The sequence below is a fragment of the Syngnathoides biaculeatus genome, chromosome 1, assembly GCF_019802595.1.
Source record: "Syngnathoides biaculeatus isolate LvHL_M chromosome 1, ASM1980259v1, whole genome shotgun sequence".
Lineage (NCBI taxonomy): Eukaryota > Metazoa > Chordata > Actinopteri > Syngnathiformes > Syngnathidae > Syngnathoides > Syngnathoides biaculeatus.
This window is the reverse complement of record NC_084640.1, coordinates 16,004,260-16,023,249: the sequence shown is the minus strand read 5'-3', so window position 1 is coordinate 16,023,249 and position 18,990 is coordinate 16,004,260. Positions and strand designations below refer to the sequence as shown.

The window sequence follows — 18,990 nt, the reverse complement described above, 5'->3', positions numbered from 1 at the left end:
CACGCGGAGTGCCTCAGGGGTCGCTTCTCCGTCTGCTGTACTTTCCTGTTTACCAGCTGCGCCAGCCCGCAGTCACGTTCGTTTGTCTCCCGGCACGGACCAATCACAAGTCGCCGCGCGTCTTCCTGGTTTGTCGGGCGAACGGCGACCCTCGCCGGAACGCTTGCGACGTGTGCCCACCCGGTCCAAGCGTTCTCGTGCCGGCCCTTCCCAAACGCTAAACCGCGGCGGTGCGTTTTTCCAGCCTGGAAGACGACCACGTAAATCACTTGCCGTAAAACTGCACCTGGATTGCGATTTTGTCCGAATGCAGCCGCCGTTGAATATTTGCTAAGCGCAGCCGCGTGAACGCTCGCTGCTGAAATGTACTCTCACCTATAATTTTGGATGTATGACGTACGATTCCGGTGATGAAGAGCACGTGGAGTTCTGGTACCGCCGGCCAAAAACTCGAATCAGCCCAGACTTTCGTGTTCTAAAGAATCGCCGTGATATCCTCGCCATCGCCCACATTTGGGATTTCCCATTTCCATTTGCTTGTTGCTTTGGTCCCTGATCATGTGGACTTTTTGGAAAATGAATCCCCGACGCAACACGCAATTTGGTGAACTTTTCTGTTATGAAATGACCCACGAAAAAATGGTCTCAGACAGTCCAAGTTAGCATTTTGGACTTTGGAAGTCCTGTCAGGTGCAGACCCACCAAAAAACCTCTCAAGAAAAAAAAAAACAACAAGTCTGCCATTTTGCTTTGAAGGAGACGATGGTTATGAATTTGGCTGTCTAGCCATAAAAAAAAAAAAAAAAAAAAAAACATCTAAATCACGCTTTTTGATCATTTCGCCCTCAAAGGCAATTTCACTGAGCAACCTGGAATTTGGTAGGCGTGCCCACCGTGAGTCGAAAACCTCCTCGGAACCCGTGTCCCGCAAGACTCAGGAAACCCGTCAATTTAGTTCCAAGCGGACATTTTTTGGGGGGCTCCGCTAAAAATGCAGCCACCCCCCCACCCCCCTGAGGCCAGTTTTAATTTAAGAGCTCGAATTTCGGGATGCGCAAGCCACAATCAACTCGAATGAAGCCACAAAACCATTTTGACTTTGAAAACAGTTTGCAGCGATGTGTGGCATGGAAAATTGGAGGATGGCACCATTCTAGCAGTGCTTAAAAGCAAACTACGCTCCGATCCACACGTGAGCGCAGTATTTGGGGCCTCGCGACCTCCTCGGAGCATCCGCCCGCCCGTCGCGGATCTCGACTTCCTGAACCACAAGCTCACTTGTTTCTCTGTGAAGAGGGTGACGCTATTGCCCCCCCCCCCCCCGGATGAACGTCAAAACGTTTGCTCAGCCGAGATGGCGGAGCGCGCATGAGAAGAAGACGCGAGTCCAAATGCTTTGGGCTGAATATCACGAGAGATATGGCTTCCAGATGTTCAAGACCGCTACCGCCTCCCAGTCTGCGACTTGTTTGCGTCGGAACTCCCGCTCGGTGCTCCCTTTCGGATTTTTACATCTGGTTACGGGTTGATGGCCTCATTTGTGTCCGTCGTCCAGACTCGCACGCGCCAGCTGATAATGCGATTTGTCGCCCGTATGAGTGATGATCTTTTTCATTTTTTAGAAGCTGCCGCGATCGTGTTTGCATGATTAAAATTCATATCCGCGGGTAGAAAGAGTTTGCCAGATAAGACGCTCGCCGGGAAGAACAATTGATTTGTGTGTTTTTCTTACAGTTCATACTTTAAAATTTTCCATTCGTACTTATTACATATAGTGTGAAAAAATATTTGTGGCTATTAACCCTCCTTTCGTAAACTTGTAATAATAGCAAGGCCACAAATATTAACACAAATCTATGTACGGTTTTGACTTAATAATAAGCAAAAAGAAGAACAACGCTAGCATTTTTTTTTTTTTACCTTTTTTAATCTGCTGCTTGGATGAATATGAAATATATTCCCCCCCCCCTTCATCTTACTGTTACTGTCACATCAATTTAATAATAGATGTTCCCAATATTTGTTTTCTCAAATGACTTTTGAGAATATCATAATACACATAATTTCATCCGACTTTGGGGGGGCTTTTCGCTGGTGCCCTCTGCTGCATGGAAACGTCTTTGCAGGCAGGTCGCTTTTATTTGCTTTTTTTTTTTTTAAATATAAATTGTGATGGGGTGGGGCGGGGTGAGGTCGGGGTGGGGGGGGGTGGGGGGCTCCATTGTGGGCACACACGGACAAGCCAGGCCGGACATGCCGAATGTTGCGGCGGCGCAGGCGGGCTCACGTTTTCCAGCCGGGGAGGGCGAAGAAGCTGGCGCAACATGTGGCAGCCAGCGAGCGCACCCCCCCCCCACCCCCTCCTTGCATCTCTTTTTTTTTTTTTTTTTTTTTGGTCTTGTGCGACGCATCCGGACGTGACAGAGCTGCCTTGAGATGGAAGCCGCGCGTAGCCGAGACTTCATGGAGGTTTTGATTCAGAGCGGTCAAGGTAAGCGAGGCTGCGTCCGCGGGTCTGCTGTAACATAGATCTTTCTTTTCTTTTCTTTCTTTTTTTTTTTTTGCAAATTGGAAAAATAAGACTTGGAATGATTAGAATTTGGGGGAGGGCATGTAATACCCCCTTTGGCCACATGTGGTGATCGTGAGTCACTTTTGACGAGGTTTTGGCGTCTTTGGTTAGCCTCCCTCGCTAAACTAGGCTAACTTGTCCTAGCTTATCTAGTTAACTTATCGGTTAGCGCAAAGTGTTTATTTGTATTTTTAGGAGGCGTTAATGTGGCTCATTTTAGTTTATTTGAAGTTTTTTATTGATTTAGTTCAGTCCTGAGGTTGGGTTACGGTTTTGATTTAGTTTCGTATAGCCGAGCTTTATTTTTTTATTTGTATTTCTAAGTTTTGGTTGATTTTAGACGTCTTTAGTCCTTCACAGCCTATTTTAGTTATCGTCATGATTGTTTTTAATTCGCTAGTGTATATTAACTTATATTTTAACTTTATTTTGACTTTGTTTTTATTTTTATCTGAGCCATTTTTTCAGCTTTTTCTCTGTCCCAACTCTGTTTACGTGAGGTCCGCTTGGCGTCCCTTCGCATAACGGTGTAGTTTCTTATTATAGATTTTAGTTGTGCATTTATCTCATCTTAGTTTTGTTCACTTGTTTTCGGTCCTACCTGCACTAGACTCCCTCTAGAGGCATGTGAAAGAATCACGGAATTAAATGGACAAGATGCATACAAAATGTGACAGTAAAATAATACTTTAAATAAATTTATGACTACATTCTATCTTTTAGAATTATTTATTTATTCCAGTTTTTATTCACGGTTTATGTACAGTTTTTTTTTTTTTATTTTACGATATTGATATCTACCTTTTCGATGACGACTTAGACGGACCGACAACTGTCTTTCACAGTGGTACCCGGGATACCAAGTATTTTTATTTTTTTTTTTTACTTGCTGGGTAAAGAAAGTTTTTGATTACCGGCGGCCGTGCGGCCCGCAAAATTGTCTGTTTTGAAGTCGTCATGGCGACGAAGGTTTCGAAGTTGCCACTTTGAGGCTGCGTTGTTGTTATTTCGTATGCAGCTTGAACGGACGAAGCTTTTCAACTAAGTGTTGAGCTCTTAGCAGAAAACTCACGTGGCCGAGGAGCAGCGTTTCTTTCTTTCTTTCTTTCTTTTCGTAACGACCTCCACAGAGGCCTCTTTGTTCCTCCACTTTTCCGCCCTTTGTCCATTTTTCATTTTTTTTATTTTTTTTCTGCTCCGCATGGAAGCCGTCCAGGGCAAAGCAGCAGGCTTGAGATTCTCTTTCCACTCGGCTCGCGCTGCGCACCGCACGGTCGTCTGCTTTTTTTTTTTTTTTTGCTTCCGCGACTGACGGGCCTCCACTCTTTTTTTTTTTTTTTTTTCATCCCGTTATTTTCCCCTTGCACGCCCCCCCCCGCCCCCCCTTCCCCACCACTAACTTTCCCTCCCCGCCTCCGCCTCCCGTCGGGTTCCGATGAGAAGACACAATGCGGCGAGGTCAGAACTTGTGAGGATTTTTGCGCAAATGTGCTGAGCTGCTTGCGAGACGGCAGGATGGACCTGTGCTGCTGCGTCTGTCCCGGATCTCCACGTGGTACGTTTTCGTTTTTTTCGTTTTGGTGTCACCGCGTCGACTTGACCGCACTTTGTTTTTTTTTTTTCCGAGTCTGCCACTTCCTGTAGAATCGTCTGTCAAAGGATGTCGTCTCGTCTCTCGTGTTGACTTTCGCTCGCTCGCCGGGCGCCAAACGGAGCGTTTCTCGGGCGATGCTGAGCGTCCGCACGTCGCACGTCGCACGAGCAGCAGAGGTCGCCGGCCCCTCCCTTTTGGAGCGGCCGGCGAGGGTGGGGGGCAGGATTCCGTACATCTGTTGCGCTCAAATTGTGGGGCAGCGATATTTTCGTTGTCGTCGTCAAATGTTTGCCGTTTTAGTTTGTTGCGGCTCATCCTCAAAAGGGAAGCCCTGACAATGTGAACCAAGCAGACACTTGATTGGGGAGTCAAAGCAAATATTTGCCCTAGAAAATGAAAATAATGCTCACATTGGTTTCAAGTGATTTCATTTCAATCCATAATTTTTTTACTTTGCTTGTATTTTTGTTTGACAGGTTTTGTTTTTTTTTTTTTTTTGTAACAGAAGGATGCTGCCCCAGAAAGATGACAATTTTTTATTATTTTTTTATGGAATCCATACACGCACCTTTTTTTCCCCAAATCTAAATCAGAAAATTTGTGAATTTTCCTCCTAAAGTTGAACACTCAGTTTTTGTGTTTTTAAAACAAAACTTTTTCTTTTTTTTTTTAACCTGGAAAAACTCCCTTCCGATAGTTCAAAATAAATGTGATCCATTTTTTGGAATTAAAATGACCCCACAAAAAAAAAAAAAAATTCTACCCCCCCACAAAAAAAAGTATTTTTAAAAAGTATTGTATCTTTGAGTCTTTTTGAAAATACAAAAAAGCCTAAGAATAGGGGTCTAATATCAAAATTGTCGTAAGGTTTCTTTTTTTGTAATCCGCAACAACAAAAATAGATTTATAAAATTTATAGATGAAATTTCAAGATTTTGCAACGTTCTCTTTTTTGTAAGTTTGAGAATGAAATCTCAAAGAACAATTTGTTTAAAAACATTTTTCATTCTTCAAAAAACGCAAAACTTCATGTCGTGACGGCTGCTCCAGATGTCGTCGTCGTCATCTTCCTCTTCCTCTTCCTCTTCCTTCCGCCATGTTTTTCATGTCTTTCCTGGATCAATACAAGCGGTGCCAACGCCCCTTTTTTTTTTTTTTTTTTTTAGCCTGCACTGAATTGCTTATGACAGTGCAGACAAAAAGATTCCTTCATGCTGACCTTCCGGCAAATCGGCGCTCGGAATCTGTGAAATTTGCCCCCCCCCCCCCCCCCGGCATTCCCGATTGGTTCAGATGTGACGTTCACTCTGGAAAAATTGCGACGGAAGCACTCCGGCTCCTGTTGTTATCGTTTAACGAGCTGCAAAGAATGACGGGCGCGTTTGCCGTCAAACACGTGGTTGCAATTAGGCGCGAAGGGGAGCGGCGTGGTCAGCCCCCCCCCCCCAGAGGTGAGGGGGAAAAAAATAATGGCGGTAAACATTCGGGCAAGGGAGGAAAGCTGCGGAAAAATCCAGCAATGCAAGCGTGACTGCGGCAGCGCGAGGGAGTTTGGGAACTTTGAGCCGGGTCGTCTTATCGGGGGCCGACTCGCGCTTGTGTATTATTAACAGACTGCAGCGCGGGTGGGGGCGTCCGAGCGAGGCTCGTCTCGTCAGCCGCCGACGGGGGGGGGGGGGGCTGCTTATTTTGGCAACGTGGACTTTGGGGAGTGAGCCCACTTTGGGATGTGGTCTTGGGACTGACTGACGTTGTGTGTTTGTACATAACAGTTGGGGAGTTTTGTTTACTCTAAGAAGCTTGGATGGGGGGAGGGGGGCGTTTGATGGTGGGATCTGCAGCTGCAGGCATCAGAATGTTGGGAAAAAGTACCCCCCCCCCCTTGACTCATCTCCCCCGGCGGGGCTCCTTGTTTGCTAACGTTTGGAAGTTTTTGCCATGCCACTCGGGCTCAACGTGGAGGGGCCACGTTTCAGACATGCTCCTCCCACCTCGGTCGTGTTCAGCGGCGGTGCGGCCCCCCACCCCCCATTGACTATCGAGCTACAGCCAAGAGTTGAAAGATTTGAACTTGGACTAGCTTTTTTTTTTTGAGGGGGGGGGGGGGAAGAGTTGTGTAGCATTCGTGTTACATTTGCATGTAATCAAGTTGCGTGACTAGTTGAATGCGGCGTCGGTGAAAAGCACGCTTGGATATCTTTCGCGTTTAGGCCAACGCGGAGTCCGGGAGGAAGCGAGTAGATGCTGCCGCTTGTCTCCGCGTACAGTATTTGCTGGCCGGGGGGGGGGCGCGAGAGGGGGGGGGGTGAGAGAGCGAAGGAGGAAGAGAGAGAGAGAGAGAGAGAAGAGAGCGAGACAGGCGTTCTCCTGCTGCCGCTTCTCTCTTTGTAAAAACTGACGGAAGGAGTTGGCTGCAGCTGGCAAACGTCCCGGATGGAGCCACACCCCTAAATCCGCCTCCCCCGGCCTCCCTCCCTTCCTCCCTCCCTCACCTGTCAGCCACCCCCCCACCCCCCCCACACCCCCCACCCCCACGTGCGGTCAAAGCAAAACGCCGCGCGCCCTGTCGCCGCGCTCAGGACAAAGACGGGCCCGATGTCGGCGACCCCCCCGGGAAACGCGTTCCCCACGCTGGTGGCGGGGGGCCACCTGCTCACTTTGGTGCTGGTCTGGCGCTGGAGCTTGCGCAGGAAGCGAGGTAAGCGCCGGCCCGCTTCAAGGGTAACCTTAAGGTCCAAGGACGGAAAGTTTCCCCCCGCCCCGAACGCTCCCCCGGCCCGGCCCGGCCCGGCCCGGCTCGGCTCGGCTCGGTCTTCGCCGCCGTCCTCGCTGCTCTCTTATCCCGTCTGCCGTCACCGCCCCCCCCACCCCCCGCTCCGCCCTCGGCTCAGTTTCCTGTGGAAAGACGAACGGGGTTAACCCTGTAAATGCCGCCGGGAAGGCGGGCCCCGCTTTTGGTTTTGGTTTTGGACGTGTCTGTTTTCCTTCTTCGGCGCCCGGGGAAGGGTTAGAAACGGCTTTGGGTGCGTCGCCACGAAGCCGTTTTGGAACGCGTTGCGTTGCCGCTCGTATCTTGAATTGTTTGTTGGAGTTGAAGCTTCGTTAAAAAAAAAAAAAGAAAAAGAATCAAACACAAATGAGTTCAACCAAAACACGTTTTGTCTCATGAAAGTTCGCAAAATGCCTTCGACGCGCCAAAGGAAAACAGCGTCGATGTTACGACGATTATGAGCCTCATTATTAGAGTCGTGAAAGATGTAAAACAAAAAAAAACCTTCGCATTAAAAACAAATTTGATTTCCTTTTTTTTTTTTTAAATTTCAAATACATATTGGTACTGGTACGCTGGCGCCCTCAACAGGTACGCAAAAGAATCTATCGTTCATTTTCCGTATCGGTTACTGAAATAAAATTTGACAATAAAATACAGTGGAACAAATCTTGTAGCTATGCATACATTTTTAAAAAAAGTTTTTAATCCTGCAAAGTACAATTTTCCAAAAAATAGTTAATTTGTAAGATTATAGGAAAGTACGTGAAATATTTGCACTGTGGTTTGTTGTTTTGGTTGCGACACACGACTGTGGCGTTTTCAGCGCTAACGTGAGCGCGACGACCCGCTGAGCTGGTTTGAAAGCGACATTGCGCCTGCGGAATTGAACGGAGAAGCGGGCCACACCCGAGTCAGACGAGGCGGCGTCGCGACGCGCCTGAGGGCATTTTTGCATTTGCGTGCAAGGACAAACCCGTCGTGAACGCCGCTCGGTCGCCGTCCTCCCGCTGCGCCATTGTTTGCCCGACAACCGGGCCGGACGCTGCCCGCCTGCCTTGGCGGTTGCAGCTGCTGTCGTAAAAAGCTCTCACAAAGGAAGAGGTCAGGACGCACCTTCGCTTAGCGCGAGAAGCTTTTTCAGCGTAGAAACGGTCAGAAATTGTTTGCGAGGGAGATATCATACCTCTCTCATAAATGGAAAAGCGTTATTTGTAACTCAGAACCCATTCTACCGATTATCTCATCCGTTCATTGTAGTTGTATAAAACACGTTTTCTGTTATTGAAAAACAAACTACGCGCATGAAGTGCGGATATCGTTGTCGTCCACTTGTGGTCGCCGTTCCTCACCAGTAAGTCTTTGGGCGTATGTAGCGTTACAAGGCGGGGGCGTGGCCTGGTGAGCGACGCTGGCGTCAGAAAATGAGAGCGTGAAGTTGGCCGTCATCAGTTCGGCTAATCTAGCGGTTCGCCGTTAGCGAGTGGGTTGACTTTTTATGACGTAGTTTGATAGACTTTGTCCAGTGAAGCCATTAAAATCGCACTGGCGGTTTTGTGGGCGTTGGTTCGCTACATTGAGTTAGATAACGGTACCTCGTATCAGCCTCGCACCGTAGACGTGCTGTTGTGCAGAGGTTCGAGGATGATTTAAAAAAAAAAAAAAAAAAAAAAAAGGTCATTGGTTAGGTCAGTAGAGCTGTTCTAAAGCAAATCAACGCGTCGCCAGCACATTAGCGACGGCGATGTATCATATTGCCGTCTGCTTCCTGGAAGCCGCCGCGGGCTCAAATCCAAGACGGCCTTCGACTGCAAATATTAAACCTCATACTCGGCCCGCCTCAAACGAGGTTTCGCATTACGTCGGAATTGGATCTTTTGAAGCCTGGCCCGCACAGCAACATGACACCCCCGGTCCGGTGGTGGTTATTCATAAGAATATGATGCTTCGTATGCGCCCAGTGGGGTGAAATCAATCTGCGTAATCAAAGGCGGAGCCCGAGGTGCCTTTGACCCAGTGCGAAGGCGAACGACGGCGTTTAAAAAAAGCTCGGCGAGTTTCAGCGTCAGGCGGAGAACTTGACACCGCCGCTCGTCGGCCGTCGGATCCCGGAGACCGAGACCGAGACCGAGACGGCGGGAGGAAAGTTCCTCCTGCAAACCTTTTCGGGCCGCGACGTCGTCCGTCAAGCCGTTCCGTGGGGGGTCGCAGCCGACGCTGCGGCGAGTCGCTCTCTCTGCCGGCAGCTTTCGATCCTAACGCACGGCAGCGGCTCACCTCATTGGCGGCTTTGGGTTCGCGCCATCCATAATGAAGCCGCTTTCAACTTTTTGAAACTTTCACTCCCCCCCCCCCCCCCAAAGTTGGCTTCACTTCGAAACGTGAAGCTCGCGCGGCATGTTTATCATGAGTTAAAACAAAAAACACGGGAAGTCTGCCAAGTGGCCATTTTCAGGGCAATCGGCAAAAGTGGAAGAAATATCAGTCAAGGTCCTGTGACCGAGGAATCCTGTTCCTGCCCGACCCCCACGAGAACCGCCGTAGACAGAAGTTTCCTTTCAAGAGTCGTCCCACGTTCGTACGTCAGAGGTTTTTCTCCTCCACGCGCCGTGAAGGACGCGAACGGCTGAGCTCCGCTGCGCGGTTACGACGCAGCTGTCGCCAATATGGCCGCGTGTGCTCAACTGGAGGCTTGCGGCCCTCGACTGGCCCGGGAGGCTCAAAAAATGTATCTGTTTTTCTCAGTTGTTTAGCTAATTGCGTAGTTGGCTCTCAATTTTTTTTCAAATGTATCTTTTTAACTGAAAACAACAAAATTAATAGACTAATTATTAGTATCAAATCCCATTCATTGCAGGAGTATGAATTTTGACATGGATTGAAATGAACTGCACTTTTAAAAATGTCAGAATCTTGACTGCAATAACTACATATTTAGCAAAATACCCTTTACTCGTGTGACTCATCTATATTTGCTCCGAGAATTTTTTTTTTTTTTTTTTAAAGAAAGTAAATTGAATTTGACTTCTTCCAACTGATTTACGATTATGAGAAAATGTTTGCCTTGCGTGTTTAATTGGGGCTCTGGGGTTGGTTATGCAAGTGGTGGGCGGTGCACATGTCACATACTGCCAAAAAAAAAAAAAAAAAAAAACCCCACGCAAAAAAATAAAAAAGGAAGAGGGTGGGGGGGGGGGGTTGCACGTGACTGCGCGTAAATGGAATCTTTTTACGCAGCAACAGGAGTGGGTTGGACTTGGGTGCAATCCGAGACGACTTTTTCTCCTCCGCCTCGCGTAGGGGCAAAAGTTTTTTTTTTTTTTCCCGCAGCGATCGGCAACATGGAGGCCCGCGCGGAGGACCGCGGCCTCTTCGCGTACCGCAGGACGAATTTCATCCACGAGATGAGCCGCGGGGAAGTGAGCGCGCACCTCTACGGCCGCATGTGCTGCGCAGGTACGTGCGCGCGCTCGTGGGTGGGGGGCGGGGGGGGGGGGGGGTCGAGGCGGAGCGGGATCGGCCCGCGCATGCGCACTCCGGCTCGTCGTCTTTTGGTTTCCACGTGCGTTTCGGGGAACCGGAGCCGATCCGGATCGATTCGTCTCGTCTTGATTCACGCGTGGCCGGCAAATCCTCACAAGCAAGCAGTGCAAACAAATGTCATGGATGCGTTTATTCAACGATTATTAATGATCCTATTTTGATTGTGCCAAACAAATATGTGCGTTCATCTGAGACCCCGAAAGAAACTTACTTATATGAAGGAGGGTCTTTTTTGAAATTAGTATTATTAATGTAGCGTTACAATTTTTTTCTTTTCGTCACGAAACTCGAGCAGCTTCTTCGTGGTTTATGTTGTGGCCGTGTTGCCACGGAAACCGCCCCAGCGCCCCTCCCCGCCCGTGTTTCCATCGATGTAATTACAAGCTTTCGCCGCTAGAGGGCGAGCAAAAAAAAAAAAAAAGTGAGTCGCGTACTGCCGGAGTTCCTTCGGGCCCACCGAAACGTGGTCTTCTGAGTCATGTTTACAAGGGAGTACATTCCACCGCCGCTGCTCATGCGGCAACCGGGCCCCGACCCATAATGCCGCGGGGCCAGACGGTACCTGGCGCGGCTTCACATTCTTGTCCTTGTGATGGACGGCGCATGCTTTCACTTGCACACTTTTGAATTTGCATTTTTTTTTTTTTTGTAGCGTTATCAGGGAGTCGCCCCCCCCCCCGACATGCGAGGGGGGGGGGTGCGCACCCTCCGCCGGAATGCCGAACCGCGACGGTCGTCCAAATCAAAACATCCACAATGACTCATTTGATCTTCGACAACAAAGTCTGGAACGGACTCAGTGAGTCAAATAAAATTTTTCTGGACTTTGATGTGAGGAGCTTTTTTTTTTTTTAATTTTATTTTTTTTTCTGGGGGGGGGGGACGGGCGGTTATTGTTGGATGTGTAGTTTTCCTCTTTGGGGAGGTTTTTGCTGCGTGGTTGGGCAGAGTCGGTGTTCTTTTGGGGTTTTGTTTCGACGTGGGTCTTTGGGGTCCTTTTGGCGTTGGGCTGCGGACGTTTTTCTGGAAAATTCTTTTCATCGCCTTTGAGATGTTTGACGTTGGTGTCCAAAGTGGATCTTTTATGTGGGTCCTTAAGAGTCTTCAGTGTTGGACTTGCCGATGCTCATGAAGTAGTAGTTTTCTTCTTTTAGAGGTTGGAAAAAGGGGGGTCTTTTTTTGTGTGTGTGTGTGTGTGTGCGTGCTGGGTCGGTCGGGGGTCCATCGAAGGAGGAGGTGTGCCCCCCCCCCCCAGCTTCATCCTCCTCTCGTCCCGACGGGCCTCCTTCCCGCAGAAGCATCCTGGGAATCTTTTTTTTTTTTTTCCTCGTTCCGACAGCGAAAGCTGCTGCAGGAATTTACGAGACGTGAATCAATCAATGCGTTGTTGTTTTTTTTTTTTTTGGTGAAATGTTCCCAGTCGACGTCGAAGCGTTAGTAAGACTCCAAGTTGGAAGTTGTGTCCGATTGTTTTGAGGACCTCGTACAACAGAAGCTTTCATAAAATACTGGCGGTGATCCGAGAGGGACGGGGAAAACCTTTCAGAGGTTCCGACGTGCAGACGCTGCGACTTGGAAGGCTTTGAATCCCCCCCCCCCCCCTGAGTTGGTTTTTTTTTATTTTTTTATTATTTTTAGATAAAAGTGTGACCATCATTCGCTCTCGGTCGAGGCAGACGTCCGCCCCGCACGGAGTTCTGGTTCTGTTCACAGTTTCCACTCATTATCTTGAATGACTTTGCCATGTGATCTCCTCCTTCGTGCAACATTTTCCGTCTGATTTTGCACCATTTTTTTAATCCGCTATTTAGTGAAATGAAAGGAACTGGCAGAGGGAAATGAAAATCCGGCCCACGCAACTTTTCATCCGCTGATCTTCACGATGGTTTTTTTTTTCTCTTTGGTCTTTGGTTTCCCAGAATGCCTCGCCACTCAGCAATGTTGGCGGTCACAATCCGTGGCTCAATATTGACGTTTCGCTTGCCTTTGTAGCGGAAATGCACTTGTGACGGGTATCGCTGTCACTCAGGAAGAAATGTTTTGTTTTTTTTTTTTTGGGGGGGGGGGGCTTAAACGTCAAACCGCGGTAGACGTCACAATAGTTGCGCTGCCGTGACTTCCGTCGTCACCGACTCGGCGTTGACGGCGGCATCGGGCCCGCTTGAGTGGTCTGCACTTTTTTTTGTAGTTTTTTTTTTTTTTTTTTTTGGCTAGGCCGGTTGCACCTTGACTGCGCCGTCCCAGGAGGAGACTCCCCCCCCCCATTCTCACTCTGTTGCTTCTGAGTGACACGCTCGCCTGCAGGCGCACTTCTTTTTTTTTTTTTTTTCCTGGCGCATGTGGGGAACAAAAACGCGTGGCAGCGCAGGGGGAGAGGAAGTCGACAGGGGACGGCGCACTGCGGCGCTCGATAGTCAAAGGTCGCCATGGAGGCGGGCACGCCGCGGTACTCGTCGGACAGTTTGGGCAGCGACGGCGTCTTCGTGGAGGACTCGCCGTACCAGGGCATGCTCAAGCCCATGGACTGCAGGAAAGGTAGACGGCCCTCGGACTTGACGGGTCGCGGCGTGAGGAGGATGAGGATGAGGATGAGGATGAAGGGCGCTGGCCATCAAACCGCCTCATTTTAATCATTTCATATTTTTTTAATATAAGGCATTATGAGAGCAATTGCGTTGGATTGTTTGTTTTTTTTTCATTTAACTTTAACAAGCTCAAATGCTTAACTGTAAGACAAATCAAATTATTTTGCACTCATCTTTATTTTCATATTTTGAATGAGTTCATCCAGATGAATTCACTTGATTGTGTTTGATGTTGATGCCATACCATCACCATCCCTGCGTTTTGTCCACACCAATTTTAGTTTTGTCATTATTATACAATTATTCTTTATTGACATAAATACAATTTAATCGCTGGCTGATGAATAAATTAAGATTTGTATTCTGCTATTATAATGTATTTTTGAAATCCCATTTTACAGCAAAATGAATTTTTAAAAATCTTTTTACAATTTCTTCCAGGTTTTCATTTGCTGTTGTGTGCAACACTCGTTACCAAATCTGCAGAAAAAGGGCTTCAAAATAGAATCTTTTTTTTTAGTCCCAGAAATGTGATTTTTTTTTTTTTTTTTTTTTTTTGCATAACCTCCTTCGACAACAAAGTGGATTCACGTCGCCTTCTCGTGTGTTCTCGCTTTGTTGTTGTTGTTGTTGTCCCCGTTTGACTTCCGAGCTTTTGCTTTTTCACTCCTTCGGCGCGAATGAAAATTTGTTTTTTAATTTTTTTTTTTTTTTTCCTTGTCGGCTCGGGGACCAAAAGTAAGTCTTTGGTGTCCCGCTGCCGAGGAATGCGTGCAAGAAGAGTCGCGCAAGGCCAAACATGTTCCCGCTCACCTGATGACACGCGCCATGACAGATTGTTATTGAAGTTTGTTTTTTTTTTTCTTTTTTTCTTTTCATAAAGAACAGAAACCCCCGAGCGGCCTCGAATCCGCCGCCAGAGCTGCAATGAAAGAAAACGTTTGTTCACTTCCGAGATACGAAGCCATTATTAGAAAACAATAAGTCACTGATATGAGAAACTCATCACGATGAGATGCAAAGTCATTATCACGAGATACTAACTCAATAATCCAATACTAAGTCACAATTATGAGATGCTGGTCATCATAATCAAATATGAAGCCATGGTATGAAAAAGTACTAAATAGTCATCGTTATGAGATATCAAGTTGTAATTATGGTGCCTTTGCATCGCATAATTATGAGTGTCTCATTATTGTGACTTAGTGTGTCATTATTATGACTAAACGAACCTTTAAAATATCATTTTTCTGAACGTTATCTATGTCTATCACTGACGATTTATTCGGTTGTTGAATTCACTCCGGAAACGTTCACAAACGGCACGTTAAAAAGTGTCGATCACATCTGCGTTTCTGTTGCGATTTGAATAAAAAGTTTTGTTTTTTTTTTTTTGTCGTCCTCAGACGAGCGGGACCGAGTTCAGAAGAAGACGTTCACCAAATGGGTCAACAAGCACCTGGTCAAGGTACGAACGCGCCGACCGACGTGGCAAATATGCGACGCGTCCCTTTATCTGCGGGACATTTACAAACAAGTCGTGGCTTTGACGTCCCAGCACAGTCGCAGACTGAAATGTTATGTTCCACTTTTCTTGTTATGGCCATGAGCAACAATTTTGCTGCGAGTCGGAGGATCTTGTGACACATTCAAGTCCCGTGGCGGCGTCAAACAATGAGGTCGTGTTGTCCTTTGGCGGGCGCGGCAACCCATTTTAAGGGGAAAAAACAACTTTTAACGGACTGCCCGCGTAAGTCGCAATTGTGACGGTGACGCAGATGTCGGTCGTGACGCTAAATGCGCGTGCCGCGACCGCATCAAGCTAGCGAACGTCAGCCGTGTTGTTGTTTGTTTTAACGAGTCTGCGGCGGTGGAAATGAGGCCTGACGTCTTCTCAGGCTTTTGGGGCATAATCCCAACTCGATACCACAGTGACGTTCTAAAACCTCCCGCTAAAACTATACGCGGGTGCCGGGATGAGGGACACGACCCCCCCCCCCCTCTTTTTTTGTCCCCCACTGTTGGTGCGGTTGTCCAAAAAGTGGCCTCTTGGCGATATTTCGGCCAGCGCGGCTCGGTAGCGGAAGGACAAGCTAAAAAGTGCTAGCAAAGAGTTGCTGCGATAAGAGGCAGCACTTCCAGCAAAGTATCACTCGTACAAATTCAAGATATTGTTAATATACTGAATCGTGATAACTTTTCCAACCAGCTACGACAGTCAGTGTGTGGACATTTTGTCGATTTTTGCACCAGCGCTACATACAGTGTGTAGCTAACCTGCTAACTTGCGTGGCTAGCATCAGTTTTGTTTCCACTCCGACGTGACGTCACAAAGCGGACAAGCGCCGACAACATTTTCTGAGGAAGGAGAACTTTCGCTCCTGTACTGAATTTGGACTTTGTTTCGAAAAGTTTTCTTTTTTGTTTTCAGGTTTACAAAGGCCTTGAAAAGTTCTTTACCGAACATTTGAAAATAATTCCTTTTGGAGCTGTAGTTGCAATGTTGGTAAAGCACATAATTTTTGCTGAGGGTTATCGTACTGTCCAAATCTGAAATGTCAACACAGTGGTAGATGTCGTCCATACAGAACGCGTTGTGGTCGACATATAACGACCGTTTCGGTTCCAGGAGCTCCAAGTAGTCAGTCCTGGATGTTTTGGTGAGAATTCCCAAGAAATCAAACTTGTTGACGCTTTAGGTTGGAAACGTAGCTGAAATCCCTCCACAGGGGAATTAAAAAAAAAAAACGATACTTGGCCAATAAAGCCGCGTGTGGCATTTGATCAGCGAGAAGATTTTTATCTTGCAGCCGATTAAAAAGCCAACCGTGAGACTGAAGCATGTGACTTCTTTCCTGATTTTTGCCATCTTTCTCGTCTCATCTCCACAGCACTGGAAGGCCCAGGTAGGTTCTTGTCGTTTGGCCCTCAACGCATGCGGTGCCGTGCCAGGCTGAAAGCCCCCCCCCAAATCCTGCCGCCCAGGCGTCCCTAATATTGTGGCCAGTCTAACTTTTGTCAAACCGATCTTGGCTGCGGAACCCTCCCCGACCGAGTCAGGCCGCCGCGAACCTAACACGCTTGTTTTTTTGTTTTGTTTGCTGAGGAAACGCGGATTCGAACCCCGCGAGGCGGCTGTTTCTAACCACTAGCCCCCCTCGTCCGACCGCGTGCGCCGTAAACGAAGATTTGAAGGCCGTTTTTTTTCTTTGTTTTTGTTTTTTTTTCCCGCGCAGGCCCAGCGACACGTCAGCGACTTGTACGAGGACCTGCGAGATGGCCACAACCTCATCTCCCTGCTGGAGGTTCTCTCCGGAGAGACGCTGGTGGGTAACCTTTGACCTTTCGACCAAATCCCCCCTTTAGCTTCTTGTGCCGTCCTCTCCTGTTGTTGTCCAGTTGCGTGGCATGTTTGAATTCTCCTGTGCCACTAATGTTCATTCTTGGCCGCCATCTTGTTGAGTCTTTTTTTTTTTTTTGGGGGGGGGGGGGGCTCTAACGACCTTACGCCCCCCTACCCCCTTCCTTGCCCCCCCCCTCCCCCGCCCTCCTTGTGATGTTCTTGCCGCGCTAGCCGAGGGAACGTGACCTAGTGAGGAACGTGCGCTTGGTGAGTTCTGGCTCTGGCGTGGCATGACCCCCGACCCCACACCCCACCGAAGACCCCCCCCCCCCGCCCACAACATCAACTGGCAGTGCATGATTGTTTTGCTTTTCTCCAAGATAAATGCATTATTCATAAACTTTGATAATTCCTTTTGATTTGATTTTTCTAATAAAAATTCCCCTTTATAATATGTAATCGCATTTGAAATTGTCAAATTAAAATGATGGACCTTATTATACAATTAGAAATATTTATTTATATTAATTGTAAAATAGTCTAAATTCTTATCTGATCAAAAGTGAATGAATTCTCCACCCCCCCAAAAAAAAAATCAAACATGATGCCTTTTTTTTTTTTTTTTAATAACATAGTCATTATTGAGCAGCGTCATCCACTCATGTCAATTTGTGATGACAGATTTTTGATCCATCGCTTGCGTCTATATTTGTGCCCCTCCCATATTTCCATGCCCCCTCCGAGTTGTTTCGACCTCCTTTGCGCATCTTTTCACGGCCGCCGCTAAGCTAGAAAGTCCCGTCAGCGACGGCCGCCGACCCGCCGGCGGTTCGGCGCTCGCGATCCCGCCCGAGGTCCGCTCTCGTGTGGACCTGCCGCCGGTCGCAACTTCGCGCTGAACGCAAAGCTCACCCTCGACCTGTTTGTTTGTTTATTATTATTATTTTTATAAATAATATTTGTGTTCTTTGGTTTCTTTCAGCCACGGGAGAAGGGCCGCATGCGGTTCCACAAGCTCCAGAATGTCCAGATCGCGTTGGACTTCCTCAAACGCAGACAGGTCTCGAAAGAATTCTCCTTCTTCCGAATGCCACACGGAGTTCGTTTTGTCTGTTCCGGGTGTCCGAAACGGGTTTCCCTTGTCAAACCTTGCAGGTCAAACTGGTCAACATCAGGAATGACGACATCGCCGACGGAAACCCCAAGCTGACCCTCGGCCTCATCTGGACCATCATCCTGCACTTCCAGGTACTCGTATGCCGGGTGGGGAATCGGGTTGGGTGGGGCGGGAGTAGCGCCAACGTCGAAGTGCGGCATTCAGCGGCACCGTCATCCTGGACTTCCGGGTGCTCGTATGCCGGGTGGGGAATCGGGTTGGTGGGGCGGGAGTAGCGCCAACGTCGAAGTGCGGCATTCAGCGGCACCGTCATCCTGGACTTCCGGGTACTCGTATGCCGGGTGGGGAATCGGGTTGCGTGGGGCGGGAGTAGCGCCAACGTCGAAGTGCGGCATTCAGCGGCACCGTCATCCTGGACTTCCGGGTGCTCGTATGCCGGGTGGGGAATCGGGTTGGGTGGGGCGGGAGAGTAGCGCCAACGTCGAAGTGCGGCATTCAGCGGCACCGTCATCCTGGACTTCCGGGTACTCGTATGCCGGGTGGGGAATCGGGTTGCGTGGGGCGGGAGTAGCGCCAACGTCGAAGTGCGGCATTCAGCGGCACCGTCATCCTGGACTTCCGGGTACTCGTATGCCGGGTGGGGAATCGGGTTGGGTGGGGCGGGAGTAGCGCCAACGTCGAAGTGCGGCATTCAGCGGCGAGTTTGTCGGCTCTCCGCTTCGACTCGAGATGGAAGAGTGAGCCGTTGGGAAAGTTTGGAAAGTTTGAGTCCCGTGCGGTGGGAGCGCGAGATCCTTTTTTTGGAAGCTGCAACGAGGCTAATGGTCACGTTGGGATGCGGGTTGCTTTTCCCCGAGTGACTCAGCGCGTCCCCAAGGGGGGGGGGGGGGGGGCAAAGGCGTGGGCGCCGTTCCCTCGGACTGCGACCGCAAGTGATCCCGCCTGCCGTTTCTTACTCACTTTCCACGTTTGCAAGGCCAAAAAACAGCAAAAAAAAAAAAAAAAAAAGATTCGGAGGAAGTGGGTGGAGGACTTGTTTCCATTCCGAGTCTGAATCAGCGCGCTCGGGTTTCCCCGTCTTCTTCCCTTTTCCTGCAGAAAAAAAAAAAAAAAAAAAAAGTGTCCGTGAGTCGTCGCTACACCGAATTTAAAAAGCAACACGAAGAGTTGTAAAAATGGGTGTTTCAAGGAAAACACCTTTCCTGCGATTGTACCCGCAGGTTATGTGTTAAATTCCTCCCGTGCGGCGCATCAAGGTGAGCAAAACAAAACTACTGCGGGGGTTTTGGCGAGCACAGTTTTCATCAGCAAAGGAATTTGCCCTCGGGGGCACCCGAACGGCCTCCGTGACTCGTTTCTTGCGAATTCTGTCAACTGCGTGCGGCGGAAATTTTCGCTGGCCGCCGCTTGAGTGCAAATCACGCCTGGAGTCGCTCCATTGGGCGAACCAGAACCGGCCCTGA

The 18,990-nt window shown here is 48.7% G+C and overlaps 1 protein-coding gene across 6 annotated transcripts in view; it reads left to right on the top strand.

The window, feature by feature from the left end:
• Nucleotides 1-18,990, top strand: part of pleca (plectin a) — a 50,464-nt gene that overhangs the window by 9,132 nt on the left and 22,342 nt on the right. For 2 of the 6 annotated variants that reach the window (XM_061822815.1, XM_061822843.1), the window contains exons 1-5: nucleotides 10,144-10,392; nucleotides 14,474-14,535; nucleotides 16,304-16,393; nucleotides 17,393-17,470; nucleotides 17,566-17,658. In XM_061822815.1, the coding sequence (XP_061678799.1) occupies nucleotides 10,155-10,392; nucleotides 14,474-14,535; nucleotides 16,304-16,393; nucleotides 17,393-17,470; nucleotides 17,566-17,658 (561 nt within the window). In that variant the 5' untranslated portion in view covers nucleotides 10,144-10,154. Of the gene's footprint in view, nucleotides 1-10,143; nucleotides 10,393-12,880; nucleotides 13,015-14,473; nucleotides 14,536-15,958; nucleotides 15,974-16,303; nucleotides 16,394-17,392; nucleotides 17,471-17,565; nucleotides 17,659-18,990 lie in introns of those variants that run through there. The other 4 variants (XM_061822798.1, XM_061822832.1, XM_061822825.1 and 1 more) reach the window with 4 other exon arrangements.